Source organism: Mastigoproctus giganteus, chromosome 6 (genome assembly GCF_048544385.1).
Source record: "Mastigoproctus giganteus isolate SK-2022 chromosome 6, ASM4854438v1, whole genome shotgun sequence".
NCBI classification, from domain to species: domain Eukaryota; kingdom Metazoa; phylum Arthropoda; class Arachnida; order Uropygi; family Thelyphonidae; genus Mastigoproctus; species Mastigoproctus giganteus.
The window spans coordinates 77,399,485-77,415,442 of record NC_143580.1 but is presented as its reverse complement, the minus strand read 5'-3'; the positions used below and the strand labels follow the sequence as shown (position 1 = coordinate 77,415,442).

Below are 15,958 nucleotides of genomic sequence, written 5' to 3'. Positions count from 1 at the left end.
GAGTGCTTCTCATTCCAATTGAAGCAGTGCAAGAATCATTTCCACCTCTGTCCGGGGTTACTGTTTGTCTGTGAAACCCCCCCCCAAGCTAGCAGTTTTCCAACCCACCTAACATTGCCTCGATAGCATCAGTAAATATTATTGTACCCTTTCTATTTAAGTGTATCCCATCCCTGTAGAAGCAATCTCTCTTGTTAACAATTGTAGACCATTCTGAGAAAAATTCTACACCAAGAAATCTGTGCTATTTGGGAGCATAGATTCATTATAAGCTTCTTTAATATTTTATATGCTTCAGCTGATGTTTTCTTGAGATGGAAACAAAATTTGAGAGCAGCATACTGTTCCTTGTGTGTCACATACATTGTTGTTATGTACGAAACTGAACAAGCATAAACTTGACTGACAGCCAAGGTCACACCATGTGCACGGGTCGAGTGCTTAGTAGTCAACTGCAATTGTGTAGCTTGGTTTGGTCTTAAATTGTGCAGCTCATCTAGAAATAGCAAGCAGTATGGTTGTTCATGAAAAATTATGTTCATTATTTATGGAACAGCCCTTTTAAATTTTAATTTTGTGTCTAAAGAGTTCTGAGGGGGGAAAATTAGAAGTGATTGTTATTATCAAAATTAAAAAAATTCATGCAATTATAACTGAAATCCATTAAGAAAAGAAGAATTAATATTGTTCTTAACAAATTTTAGAAAACCCAAATTTTTTTCTAGGAAAAAAAAAAAAAGAAAAGTTGGGCACCTGTCAGGTTTCACAACTATGGTTGCAACAAACCAAAGTGACTGCTGCCCAGTTAAAGAGTTTGAACATCAAAAGCTTGAGAGAAATTGTGATGATGTTGAAAGAGAGAGTAGCAGTAAGAGGAATATGATCCTGATTGTGTAAGGGCATTGGTGATGTTGCAGCTTGCTAAAAATTCTTTGCGATAAAAAGAATGCAGTCCATAGTGTTCTTTTAACAGATTTTTTAAATAGTATTAATTTATCAGCTATATAAAGTACCTGTATTCATCTTTCCTATAAAAGAAAACCTGATTATTCTCAGGAATGTATCTAAGCAAGTTATGTGAGTTTGTGGGAAATATACATTTGGTTAATATACGGTTTTCAGGAATGCATTGTGTTTGTTATTCAATGTTAGCAGTGTAAGCAAGATACATCCAGATACTTTTAATTAGTACCACCATCTGCATATGTTTGTATGTCTATGTTTTCCCATTTGTGTTTTTGTTAATTAAGAAACATGCCAAATTTTTTTTTTTTTTTTTTTTTTTTAAATTCCTAGCAGATGAAAGTTCTGGATTTTGTTGCACAGATGAACAAGTGAAACAGTTGAGGGACAACTTTAAACTGGTTGGTTCATTGGGATTGGACCGTTGTGACATATGTCTAGGAAATCTCAGAAAGTTATTTTGCCATATGACTTGTTCTCCACATCAAAATATATCTATTAATGTTAAAGAAATACAAGGAGAAGAGGATAATCTAAGAGTAGCTGAAATAGATTTTTATGTATCGGCAAGGTGAGAATAACATATTCAATTAATTTGATGAAATTTTTATTAGAATTGGGATTAATTTCATTAAGATATAGCAGTATTTATTTCTATAAGGATCATTCAAATTAAACAAACTTTTGGAATAAACAATTCAGAGGTGTATCTCCTTAAAAGTGAAGAACTCAGGGTATTGTGAGACATCAGTCCCATTGTGTCACCAGACACACTTTAAATTTAGAATTTTGTGTGTGTGTGTGTGTGTGTGTGTGTGTGAGAGAGAGAGAGAGATGATCTACTTCAGCTCATTGTCTAGTCAAAAGTAATTATCTTTAAGCACTTTCTTGAGAGGGGAGGGTCTGATGTGTGGTAGTCTCAGGGTGAGAGCTGTGTGGTGGGTTCAGTGTTATAGCACTTCTGATGTGTAAATGCCATCAAGGAGCAAAGCTATGCCATGTATTAAGCAGCCTGGTTTCATTGCCTTTGGTGAAATTCTTACATCATCAGAGGATTGTGGCACATTTTAAATAGTTTTCACCCAAAATTGCATCATCATGTGCTGGGCACACTTGGATATTGTTCACAGTATGCAGATTAGTAGTTTATTAAACTGTTTTATTAACTAATTATTATTTTATTGTTTTTATTCTTTATTATTATTTTTTTTTATATTCTTGGTTCTTTACACATATGCAACACACCTGCTCTTCTGTTTGTAGCTGTTATTGCAAATAATACCTTACCAATTGTAAACCAAAGATGTAAACCACTGTTGAATGGCAAAGACAATATTATAATTATCAACATGGAGCTTGGTACTAAGATCCAGAAGAATATTCTAAGTCCTGAAATTTTGAAATGATCAGAGTTGCTGTCCAAAATTTATTGCAATGTTATTCCCCAACCCTTCCCCAGAGAATGGCTGTAGAATCTGAATTTGATCTAAAGCCTCCCAGAGACTAATAAAGTATGCAGTAAGAGTTTGGTGTTATACATCTTTCCATTTTTTAGTAATGTCAAAACATATTTTCGTCTATATTTCTGTGGGTGGGATGGGTGACTGAGGGAGCTGTGGAATTGTGTTTGGTCCTAAAAGCTTCATTGAAACTTGCTAAAAGTTTGATGTTGATTCGACTTCTCCTCAAGTAATGCTTACTATCCAAAACTAATATAGATTTTATAAGGGGAAGACATTTAGAGATATTGAATTTGAGTTGGTACTAAAACCTTACAAGTAACTGTAAGAACATATATCGAAATATGGTAATAATCTGACATTTCTCTTACAGAGAAATGCCCAAACATTTAAGCCTATGTGTACAGAGAATGAAATTTTATGAAAAAAAAAAAAAAAAGAAAAGAAATTGTTGAATTTCTAACAGTATAATTTCAATGGAATTTTAAGATAGCTCAACAAATCTTTCTAAAAGATCCAAATATAAAATTTCACGAACTTCCGTCCATTGGAAGTAGAGTTGTTACATGGAGATTGACATGGTAAAAACACAGATGCCTTATGCAGGTGTATGTGTTGAAGAAATGGTTATGGATGGTTGCAGGATAGATGTGCAGAAATTTTCTTTCATCCAGAGAGTAATTGATTGTAGAAGTAAACTTCCGCCCACTATTGTAGAACTGCAATTTTTTGCTACCGCATCATAGTAGCTAATCAGATTGGCCAGACAGTCTCCACTTAACAAGCCCATGCTGTGTTCTCTGTATATTACATTTCTGTAAAAGTGATCCTTCAACCCTCTCTAACTACTGACTCCGTTATTTTCTCTGGAATAGAAGTAAGTTTACACTTCTACACTGAAAAGACAGAATTCATGGGATATCTGGTTCCTGGGCAACCTGACACTGTCACCCCTCTTGCTAGTGGACGAACCCACTGCTTGGCAGGGGCACCTTCGTAGCCAGGTGGGCAGGAGCAGCAAGTGCGTAGCACACGCTTCTTGATTAGACCAGGGTTCGAGCCCATGACCACCAAATACGGAGAATGCGGAAAGGTCAGGAAATGACCACCGCATATTCCTGGAGCAATATGGCCTTAGTTGCTAATGCTCCTAAAAACCAAATAACAACAACAACTGCTTGGCAGGTATATAGGTACACTGCATTCATGGAGACGTTAATTCAGTGTCAGTATGGATAAACGTCTTAAGTTAACAGACTTTGAAAGTGGAATGCTAGTGGATGCCTGATGCATGGGTCATGCTATTGTGGAGGTGGTACACAAATCACACTATCCCCATTTGACAGAATCAAGAATGTATTGGGAATACGTCATTTAGTATTAGTATTAGTGATGGCCGCATGGTGCAAGAAAGCCTGTGGCTTATGCTGCAACAGCCAAAAAAAAATCCGAACAAAACAATGATAAAAAAAAATAATAATAAAATAAAATAATAATTAATAAAAAAAAAGGAAATTAAACCTATCATCCTATGCGCTTCCCTTACTCTAAAGTACTATCCAGATGGCCTTTGAATTTCCCCAAACTGTCGGCCTCTACCACCCATGAAGGCAACTTATTCCAGTAATTTATAACTTGCTGGCTAAAATAAAACTTCCTGCAGTCCAATCTAAACATTTCCCCCCGTAACTTGAATTTATGTCCCCTAGTTCTAGCATCATTTGTAATCTTGAAAATTTCGTCCTCATTCATTTTACTGATGCCTCTCAGAGCCTTAAACACCTCAATCAAATCTCTAAGGTGTGTAGTTTCCAAACTCTGCAATCCACATATTCGAAGTCTTTCTTCATAAGGACGCCCTTTTGTTGATCTCACCAGGCGAGTTACCCGTCTTTGCACCCTTTCAAGAAGCTCGATGTCTTTCTTTAGGTGCGGCCTCCATACCTGAACACAGTATTCCAAGTGTGGTCTAACATAAGCCTTATATAATGAGATTATCACGATTATAATGGGATTTCCCAAATAAAATCTCATTGTGGATAGCACTGTGGGCAGAGAAAAGTGGTGGATGAATGTGGCCGTCAACATCTGTCTTGCATTGTTTCAGCCAACCAGAGAGCTAGAGTGGCACAAATCGCCGCTGACTTCAATGACAGAGGTGCCAGAAACGTCTCCACCCATCAGGCAACCATTAGCTGCTGCAGTAGGTTATGGGAGCCGCCGACCCACCAGAATCCCATTGTTAAAATCATGACATAGGACTCTACGCCTCAACTGGGCAAAAGAACATCGGCACTTGACCTCGAATGATTAGAGGTGGGTCTTCTGTCCGATGAGTCCCTTTTCCGGTTATTTTGAGCCAACTGGAGAGTGCATATCTGGTGGAAACTGCATGAAGCTGTGCATCTGTCATGTCAACAAGGAACTGTTCAGACAAGTGGACAGCCGGTAATGGTCTGGGGCATGTTGAACAGGCACGCGCTAGGTCCTCTGATAAGTCTAGATGCATCTCTGAATGGTCCAGGTTACGTGCCCACCCTTACTAACCATCTGCATCTCTTCATGGTCATCGTGCACCTATGGGGCAATGGGCTCTTCCAGCAGGACAATGCACCTTCCCACAGAGCAAGCCATGGTGACTAGAATATAGTTTTAAGAGCATTCCGCAGATTTTACCACCATGGAATGGCCTCCCAGTTCATTGGAAATGAACCCTGTGGAGCGTCTTTGGGATGCTATGGAAAGGTCCATTCGAGCTTTGGATCCTTCACCCAGGAATGCGACAGAATTATTGACAGCTGTGCAGCAAACATGGATTGAAATACGTGTTGAATGCTTTTGTGAACTAGTGGACTCAATGCCTCGCCGTGTGACTTCCCTTATCTGAATGAAAGGTGGGCCTACCCTTTACTAGGTAGGTATCCCATGATTTCTGTCCACTTGGTGAACAAAAACCTGTATACGTGACGTGATGTGAAATTTTAAGAATTATTTTTGAAATCTACATATAATTGACTGCAAACAGCTGATATTAGTGGAGGTAAAAATCATCTTGGTCAGTGTAATTAGTGAAAGAATTTCTTGGTCCCTAGGTTCTTAGTAATAAGCTAGAATAAGGCATTTCTTGAACATCAGACAGCTATTATAGCCTTTATAGCAGATTCTGTGTTTGCAAACAACATTAATGCAGGAATTTTTATCCACTTAGATGCAGTTGACAGGATTATCTTCTTTCATTTTCGTTTGCACTCTGAAGGATTAACACCACCTAGTTAATGCAGTGGTCTTATCGCAAACAACAGAACACATTTTGCTTGTCACCAGTTGCCCTAGTATTGAACTATTTCAAATAAATGACATCTGAAAATGGTATCCTCCATTTATATAAAGAAACCTTCTAATATCTGATGAGGGACTAATAAGTTTTGCAACAATGTCATCTTTTAATAAATGGCAAATTAGACTTTTGGTAAAGCCATTTGTTTGAAAGTAGTGCAATGTCAGGGAAACTAGTTGTGAAGGCAAAATTTTTTCTGCTATAAGTGATAACACCATTGCATTAACTAGTCTGTTTATATCCTGCTGGCTACAAGAACACATGAAAGAATAAGACAGTCCCCTCCATCTCTAAATAGGCCTAAGAGGCTGGGAAAACTCATATTAAATAATTAAATTTCACATCAACCAGTACTTGAAAATATTTTAATACCGTAACTAAAAACACTGTATTTACAGTAATTAAAACTAGTTTTAAATATTTAAAATATATAAATAAAAACAATTAAAATATGACTGAAAACATATATTAAAAATTAAAGTATACCGTAACAACAGTCCCCTCCATCTTCTTATAATTCAATAAGGCCAAATACCATTAGTCATTTTATAATTCTGAATTTCTAACTGTGTATAGTTAATTTTCCTTTCTGTACAAGGAATCATCTGCAAAAGTGATATAATATAAGATAATTATTACTCAGTTAAAGGTTTCCAACACCTGCACAGAAGACGAATTTCAGATATGAAGCATTCATTCTCAAAAACCATTCAAAGATGAATTTTCTTTGGTTTTTGAGAATGAATAATAAGTTTATGAATATGGAGGGTAGAGTGTATATGGATTTCATTAGAGAATTTGAGTCATTTATTAAGGTGGTATTGTGTCTGAAGCAGCACTGGATATTGTTTTTTTTTTTTTGGTTATAAATCATGAATTATTACAATTTGCTAATACCCCTACAATGTAATGTAATGCTATACATTAACTATCTTTTTATTTTAATTATGTAGTTGTCTTGCTAATTTCTTTGCCAAAGCATCATTAACTATCTTTTTATTTTAATTATGTGGTTGTCTTGCTAATTTCTTTGCCAAAGCATCTTATAAAGTTCTGACTGTGGGTTTGCCATTTAAATTTACTTCATTAATTATTCAGAGTTTTATGAGTTAATTCAGGGTTACAATTTTTTTTTTTTTTTTTTTTTTATATTATAGCCCAAAAATATTATTCTGAAGTAATTTGGGGCAATTGCTAGTTGTTTTATATTACTTCTAATATATGTTAGAAACTTGCAGACAGAATTGAATGAAATATTAAGGAACAATTTTTTTTTTTTTTTTTTTGTTGGTTGTTGGCGCATTGGATTCTGTTGCCATATTGCACCTCCCAAGGTTTTTGCATTTTCTATTCTGATCCAAGCCCGAGGCGGGATTTGAACCCGCAACCTTTGGTTTGCCAGGTAGGCACTTTACCCACCCGGCTAGCCCTGTCTGCATGAACAGTTGTAAGGAAAGCAGTTAATCAGACAAGTGCAAGCCAGTTTTATTTGAATGGGTAGGGGAAACAAAAGAAGAATAAGTTGTATGTGATGTTTGCTGTTCAGTATGCTGTTTAGCTTTTGCTGGCTGTACGATTGTAGTTGTTAAATCTTTTCACCCTAAAACCATTTCATTTTTTGTCCCTTTAGATAAAAATCAGTTTATGCTCATTTCAGAAGTATATTGATGATGATTTTAGACTAAACAGAGACCCAGAAACAACCTTCCCACTGAGGAAAAAAAGCAGTTGGTTTGGCAAAATTTAAGTTTAGAAATTAAAATAAAGGGTAATATTTAGTTAAATTTTAACATCAAATTCAAAAATTTCAGCTCATATATGATCAAAAAAAAAAAAAAGCCCTAAATATATAGTATAGACAACACAAAAGTAAGTGAGATAGACACTGGTGCCTTTAATTGAAATATCCTGTATATTATTTAGTCCTTGAATTTAAGTATTTTTAGATATCACTTGCAAACAAAAAACCGTAACTTTTGCTTAAAATAATAGTTTCATTCAGATTGATATATCTACAAAAAGTTTTAGAAATGTAGATTAATAGATTTAAAATTTATTTTATCTTTCAGTGTGGCTTTAGGGATATATGATTCTTGCAAAGGTGTACAAGGTCTGCAGCCAGAACAGACTGCACTGGAAACCTTGTGCGGTTTATGGGGCAAAGACTGTTCTGCAGAGCGATGGTTGGAATTCATGGGATCTGACTTACGTCATGGTGGCTTCTCTCCATTTCATATTAACTTTGTCCTTACACCTTATAATAGTTTGGAAGTGAATGGAACACATTTTTATCCTGTGAAATACAAACCAACAAAGTAGGTTGATTTATATTTATACAGTAATTTATTTATTTACCCTTTAAATACATTCTATATACTTGCAAAAAATAAATATTAATACTAAATTAGATTCATTGATATCACAAAAAATGTGAGAATTGCACTAAAAACAGTTTGGTCTGCCACTCAAGGTGTTTAAGGTTATGATCATGTTATGCATGTAATCTGTAAATAGCTGAGAAAAGTCTGTGTGTTGGATGTCAGACAAGCAGTAATTAGTGTTAGTCAAAATAAAAGTTAATTATGATAATTGTGTTCAGCGTGTTGGATACAGTTATCATAATTAACTTTCAGGCTGCTACAGTGGCGGACAAAAAAACTGCATCTCCTTAAAAAAGTAACATTTTGTAGCGAAATGTATAAGATATTGTTTGATTACAGTCATTTTTTTTTGTTGCAAAGCAAAGGTGTTGCATCAGATAATGCTTCTATTGCATCAGACAGTAATTGCAAGGTATTGCATCAGCCGGTTTTATAAATACAGCGTTGGAAGGATATACATGCTCATTAGTATCCTGTTTTGTGGAGGTGTAAACATGGCTCCATACATTCAGTTGACACCAGCAAAAAAAAAAAAAGTGTAGCTGTTGCTCTGTCCCAGGAAGGGCTTTCTATTTTTTTTTTTTTTTTTATGTGAACCCCAAACACGAGAGGTATTAGAACCTATAGTACTTAGTACTGTGCTTGGGTTGGAGGTTGAGAAGACGAAAGAAGATATTTGTTGACATTGGACTTGAATTGGACTTCTGTGTGTGCCATTGCTGATAAAATAGGTTGCCACCAGTCAACAGTATCCCGGGTGCTGAAATTAAAGCATGAAACTGGTCATGTGAGAAGACCTGGACAGGCCGTAAGAGAGTGACTATGCCTTCCCAAGATCGATATTTGAAATGACATGCCTTCGTAATCACCCTGCTAGGGCTCCTGATCTAAAACTGGACTTAGTGATGGCCTCTGGTGTTGAAACAAGTGCACGAACTATCCAAAAACGGCTTTTGGAATGTGGTCTGCATGCCTATCGGGCCAAGAAGAAGCCTTTGTTGACCCAACAAATGAAGAAGAAGCGACTTGCTTGGGCTAAAATGTTTCATGGATAAAAGAGCAGTGGGACACCGTCATCTTTTCTGACGAATTGAATTTCAACCTGCATGGCTTGGATGGGAAGCGATATGTCAAAGACAAAAATCGGAGGTATACCATCCTGACTGCATAACGCTGACTGTAAAGTTCCCTGCCGGTCAGATGGTCTGGGGATTCATAACAAGCAAAGGGATGGAGCAAATTAAGTTTATTAATGGCCACACAGCAAAATTAGTAAGTTTTATGCTATTTAGATTTAATGATGAGTTTGTGTTCTTTTCTCATAAAGCTTAAAACATACTTGCATCAATGTTTTCCCTCGTTTTTCTCCTTTAAGGTGCAGTCATACCTTAGAAATTCTGGCATTACGGTGTTGGACTGGCCCGGCAACAGTGAAGATTTGAACCCTATTGAAAATTGCTGGTACATAATGTCGTCTAAAATTGCTCAGAAGAATCCAACAAGTAAGATTCAGCCAGGAGAGCATTGTAAGGGTGTGGTACCACGGAATTAGGCAATCATATATCCAGAAGTTAACTATGCCAGATCATTGCAAGGCTGTAATTGCAGCTTGAGGAGGAACAACAAAATATTGAGGAATAATTTTGCTGATTTTCAGTATACTATTACGTTAACTTGCCATTTCAGTTTGTACACGTAAATGCAATAAAATGTATGTTTGGTTGTCATGATTGCCATTTGCATGATTTCTCATATTTCCATTATTTCTCATATTTCCATTAATTATGCATTTAACCTTTGGGAAGATATTTATGGCAATTAGGTATATCAGTTGGAGTCTTTTTATTGGATTTCATTCACAGAGATATACAGGGTGTTTCAGTTAAACGTTTCAGAACTTCTAAGAGGGGTAGGGTACATCCTGACAACTCGAAATCATATAGCAATGTGGGGTCGGAAATGCTTTCCTGAAGCGGTGTTGTACACAGAAGCACCATAAAAAGAAAAGAGACCGTAAGTGAGAAATCGTTTTAATAATACATGAAAAGAAGCAAAAGGTACATGGATTAAAGTAAGTGTTCGAAGTTTCTTCCACGGGCTACAATGCACGCCTCACATCTCCGACGCATGGACATCCGAACATTCTGGAATACTCCAGGCGAATTTCGAATTTCTTCGGCAGCTACTGCGATTCTTGCAACCAGCTCCTCAGCATTGTCAACAGGGGTGTCATAAACTAGCGATTTCATATGACCCCAGAAATTAAAATCAAGACATGATAGGTTGGATGACCGAGCAGGCCAACGCACGGGACCACCACGTCCAATCCACTGTTGACCAAATGTGACATCCAGGTAGTTACGAACATCTCCGCTATAATGGGCAGGGGCTCCATCGTGTTGGAACCACATTGTCTGTTGCGTCGATGCAGAAATCTGTTCATCTCTCAAAAGTTGTGGCAATACTTGCTGCAGAAAGATCAAGTAGATAGGTCCGGTTAGACGACACGGTAACAGGTAAGGTCCGATGAGGTGATCTCCCATAATACCGGCCCATACATTGACCGAAAATCGAATCTGTGCTGCACGACGTCGTATTGCATGCGGGTTCTTGACCGCCCAGATATGGTCGTTATGCTTGTTGAAAATTCCTTCCCTTGTGAAGGATGCCTCATCGGAAAACAACACTTCAGCAGGAAAAAGGGGATTTGTAGCACATTTTCCAAGGTACCACTGTGCGAAAGCAATACGAGGTTGAAGAAACTTCGAACACTTACTTTAATCCATGTACCTTTTGCTTCTTTTCATGTATTATTAAAACGATTTCTCACTTACGGTCTCTCTTCTTTTTATGGTGCTTCTGTGTACAACACCGCTTCAGGAAAGCATTTCCGACCCCACATTGCTATATGATTTCGAGTTGTCAGGATGTACCCTACCCCTCTTAGAAGTTCTGAAACGTTTAACTGAAACACCCTGTATATCCCATCTAACAAATGCATTTCGAACATTTCTGCAACCCACAGTGCAGCACAAAACATTATTTGCAAAATTCACAAGTGATGCAGTTTTTTTGTCCACCACCACCACCATAGTTCAGTATTCTGTAGCTTTGTTTAAGATACACAATCTTTGAGGGGTTTCTACCTTTGAGGCCCATTGAAAATTACTTCTTTCAGATTTGCATCTGTTAAATTGGGAAACACTTTCTTTAGGTAGCAGAATCCATCTTGTTCTTTATCTAAACAAAATTTAACAATTTTTCATTCATCCAATCTTTGTGTAAAGATGAAGGAAGAACCTTTTTTGGTTCAACCAGAACATGTATTATATATTACTTATTTTTTATATTACTTATTTCTCTGATAAAAATCCTTCCTTTTACCACTTCTGTACAAGATGCATTTTTTTTTTATTGTTGCACAACTGTCCCACAAACACAGAAAACAACAGTATTTTATGAAATCTCCTTGTAGACCTGTGAATATTCTATAAGATCACTACAGACATTCCAAGCAAAGTTCTTTATTGCACTCAGGATCTTGAGCATACTTTCATATATTTCTTTCAAGCCATCATCATAAAAGAAATTCACTTCTGCTTGCCATGCTATTAAACTATTAGTCTGTATCTCTCCCTTCAAGCTAGCATTTTTCCAACCCACCTGACACTGCCTCGATAGAATCAGCAGATATTTGTGGCCGTTCTGTTTAAGTGTATTCTATCCCTGTAAAAACACTTCTCTTCTGTTAACAAGTAAAGGCTATGCTGAGAGATATTCTGTCTCCATATGCTTTGCTCAGTCTCTCTTTCTATCTTGGACCAAATTGATTGGCAAAACTAAACTCTCATCATGTACTCCCTCCTGTCATATATAGGCAAAATTACACTTTCAACTTTAACCCTAACTTCACTGCTTTTTTTTCAACATTGTTTCATATCCTTGTAGTAAATCCTCAGATTGCCTATGCTTAATATCATTAGTACCGACATGTACAACAATTTTCATGTTCTTAAAAGATAACTGTTCTACAACATCTTTTGTCTCTGGTGGATATATATTAACTTGGTCCTAATTTACCTTTCTTTTTTGCATAATAATCTACTTTGTCCCTAGCAGTATTCACCAACAGTACAAGCAATAGGACCCTCAGTCATAGAACTACCCCAGGCAATCCCCTTTCCCCGAGCTAAAGCATTTTATCTCTGCTCTGAGCTCTTTGCTTTATTGCTCTAGTCTGAGGCATGATTTTAGTTAAACTAACAACCACACATAATACCTTAATACTACTGTCATTTTAATACAGTTAAAAACCTTCCAGATTTGGCATCCCAAGGATTAGGTCCTAAGGATTGCTGTATCATAGAATTTTTCTAATTTTAAGGGTTTGAAGAGTCTCTTCTGAAAGGAAAATGTTTTAGCTGAAAATCTTTTACCTTGACCAGAAAAGTGTGTAAGGAGTATGTACAATTTTAATTATGCTAACCATTAGAATGTTTAGGACCATTAGATTAGAATCATTAAATTAAATTAAATTAAATTAGAACCATTAGATTAGAATGATTTAAGTATGCTAACTATTAGAATGTACCCATACTACAGTCGATTCCTCTTATTTGGGACACATCGGGACTAGTGTATTTTGGCCCGATTAAGTGGCTGCTCCAATTATCCAAAGTTTCACGTAAAAAAAGTTAAAAAAAAAAAATACAATGGACCCCCGCTTTACAGTTGTCTCACTGTAAAGCAGCACATGTTACGATGGAGTCATTATAGTAAAGTACCGTTCACTATACGATGTGTAGTAAGCGCCAGTCATTGTGATCACATTTGTGAATTGAATTTTAATTTTATTAAACAGTGATTCTAATTAGCGAAAATAGGAGGAATATTATCCTCAGGCTATAAAAGTAAAGATATATTAAGCACAAATTTACCCTTTATTACCTTACCAATTTAAAAATTAAATGATATGTGCAAATCGGAAGAATATACGTGATAATCGGAATAATTAATACGTACTGTAATATGTACAAACTAACTAGTTGACATTTCTGTTTACTGATATTTGTGGGTCGGAGTTAAAATTTAAAACAGTAAAAAGATAAGCAATCAATAACAAAGAACACAGCACACACAAATTGCAAGTAACACGATATGCGCAAGTGAGAACGGAGTAACTAGGAATTTTTTTTTTTTTTTTTTTATGAAAACCCCAAACACGAAAGGTATCAAAACCTATAGTACTTAGTACCGTGCTTGGGTTGAAGGAGAAGTATGGGGGGGGGGGGGGAACTTTGCCCTAGAGCCTAAACATGGGTTTCACCACTTCAAGCCTCCAATAAGCAAAGTGGTGGTATTTCACCGGTTGATGAAAGTCATCTAATTCTGAAAATTAATTTTTTTATATAATTGAAGATTTCATGGAAGTGTAAACGCATTTCACCATAATAACCCACGGAATTCCAGATATCGCAAATTTAATAAGATAGAGTTTTACTATCCATTTATGATAGATTGCACTAACAGAAAAGCCCAATAAACAGGTGACAGCTAATTGTTTTATGGTTGTGACTTCCAGAAATCCAACCGAACCATGTGGTACAGTCGGAGACAATCGTAGGTTAATCTCCAGTGCTGCGGTCTCCTGTCCCAATTAAGCGAAGTAAACCATGACAAGAAAAGTAGAACAAGCATTAAGGGAAAACAAAGGATTTAAATCAGCAGCCATGAGCAGTAATACAGAAAGACAAATGATACTGAAACTGAAGAATAGCAATGGTGTACTTATAAACAGCAGAGAAGGCATAATTCAAATAGCAGAAGACTACTATAGAGAATTATACAAGGAGCGAGGGAATGATACCAGCAGTGGGGAAGATGGATTGCAAAGTAGCAACACATACGACATACCCGATATTCTTCCTGATGAGGTAGAACATGCATTGAAGAAAATGAAGAATCGGAAAGCCCCGGGGGAAGATGAAGTTACTGTAGAGTTGTTAAAATTGGGAGGAAGAGACATAACACAAAAACTGGCAAGGCTCTTCACAAAGTGCATTAGAAAAGGTGTGATGCCTAAGCAGTGGAATAATGCAATCATAGTTTTGCTGCATAAGAAAGGAGATAAATCAGAAATTGGAAATTATAGACCAATTAGCTTGTTATCCCATATCTACAAGTTGTTCACAAGGGTCATTACTAACAGATTAGAAAGAATACTTGATGAGAATCAACCGAATGAGCAAGCTGGCTTTAGGACAGGATTCTCAACTATGGATCACCTTCACGTAATATCACAGCTAATGGAGAAAGCAAATGAATATAAAACACCATTATGCTTGGCATTTGTGGATTATGAAAAGGCATTTGACTCCATACAGCATAAGGCAATGTTTCGGGCACTGGAAAGACAAGGCATAGATACTCCATATATTATGATTTTGAAGAAAATATATGAGAGTGCTACATCCTTTATTAGACTAGACAAAGACAGTAGCAAATTTAAAATCGAGAAAGGAGTTCGACAAGGAGACACAATATCTCCGAAGCTGTTTACTGCTGCCCTTGAGGAAGCTTTCAGAATATTAGACTGGTCGCAGAAAGGAGTCAATGTGAACGGAGAGTACCTAAACCATTTACGATTTGCAGATGACATTGTGGTCATAAGCCACGATCCCGAAGAATTAGAGGAAAATCTTAATCAGTTATGCACAGTTAGTAAGGATTTTGGACTAAAGATGAATATGGCTAAAACAAAAGTAATGATGAACAAGTATGCCACGGAAAGGGAAATAATGATTGAAGGAGCAGTAATTGAAAAGGTGGAGTCATATACTTATCTGGGACAAGTTATTAGCTGTAATAATGATAAATGGCTGGAACTCAAGAGAAGAATAAATTTTGGATGGATAGCATTCAGGAAATATAGTCACATACTGAAGAGCAATATCCCAGTTTGCGCCACAATTAACTGGTGGCGCAAATAACCAGAATCCACTGTATTATTATTTTTAACAGCACTGGAGCTTGTTGCTCATATCCATGATTATGTATTATGTCTGAAGAGGTATTCATTTCATTTTTTTCATTTATTGAGTAAAGTGGCCCCTAGCCAAAAAAAAATCTGGCAAATCTGCCATACATATAGAAATAGTATAGTACAGTATACAATTATTCACATTCATATTACAAATCAACTGTTCTGTGTAATGGCATCCCTTCAGCTACAGCACAAGTGGCAAGTAGGCTACAGCAGAAACCGATGAAGAGACACTGTCCACAATAAGCACAAGCATCACATTCTAGAGACTGACCATCACAACAAGCTGGACAAATAGGCTACAACAGAAACCAGTGAAGAGACACTGGCCATAATGAGCACAAGGATCACATCCTAGAGACTGATCATCGCCAGTATGCTCCAAAAGACGAAGAGTTCAACGAACAGCCATCTACCAGCAGCCAGACAGCTCAACAGAAGTTACTCATATTAACTGGCAAAACCAAGCTGGAAGAATGTGTTATTGCAGGATCAAACCCAAGAAAAACAACTAAGGCTTCTTGCCAACTGTGTTGACAGGAGCAGAATTGGATACCCACTCATTAAGGAAACAGAGGGGGGAATACACACTGCTCAGAAGCCACGGTATGTCAAAGATCTTGGTATATTCTTACCTTGTGTGCCATATACAAAAATTTGGGGGGGGGGAATACACACCACTCAGAAGCCACGGTATGTCAAAGATCTTTGTATATTCTTACCTTGTGTGCCATATACAAAAATTTCATTACTTCATACAGCACTTTTCCCCCCC

General features: G+C 36.7%; 1 protein-coding gene across 3 annotated transcripts in view; it reads left to right on the top strand.

Moving 5' to 3' along the window:
* The window catches only part of LOC150084420 (NPC intracellular cholesterol transporter 1-like), a 466,919-nt gene that overhangs the window by 38,628 nt on the left and 412,333 nt on the right, over nucleotides 1-15,958 (top strand). For 2 of the 3 annotated variants that reach the window (XM_090376058.1, XM_090376056.1), the window contains exons 3-4: nucleotides 1,297-1,534; nucleotides 7,830-8,075. In XM_090376058.1, coding sequence (XP_090232184.1) covers nucleotides 1,297-1,534; nucleotides 7,830-8,075 — 484 coding nt within the window. The remainder of the gene's footprint in view (nucleotides 1-1,296; nucleotides 1,535-7,829; nucleotides 8,076-15,958) is intronic. The other variant, XM_090376057.1, reaches the window with a different exon arrangement.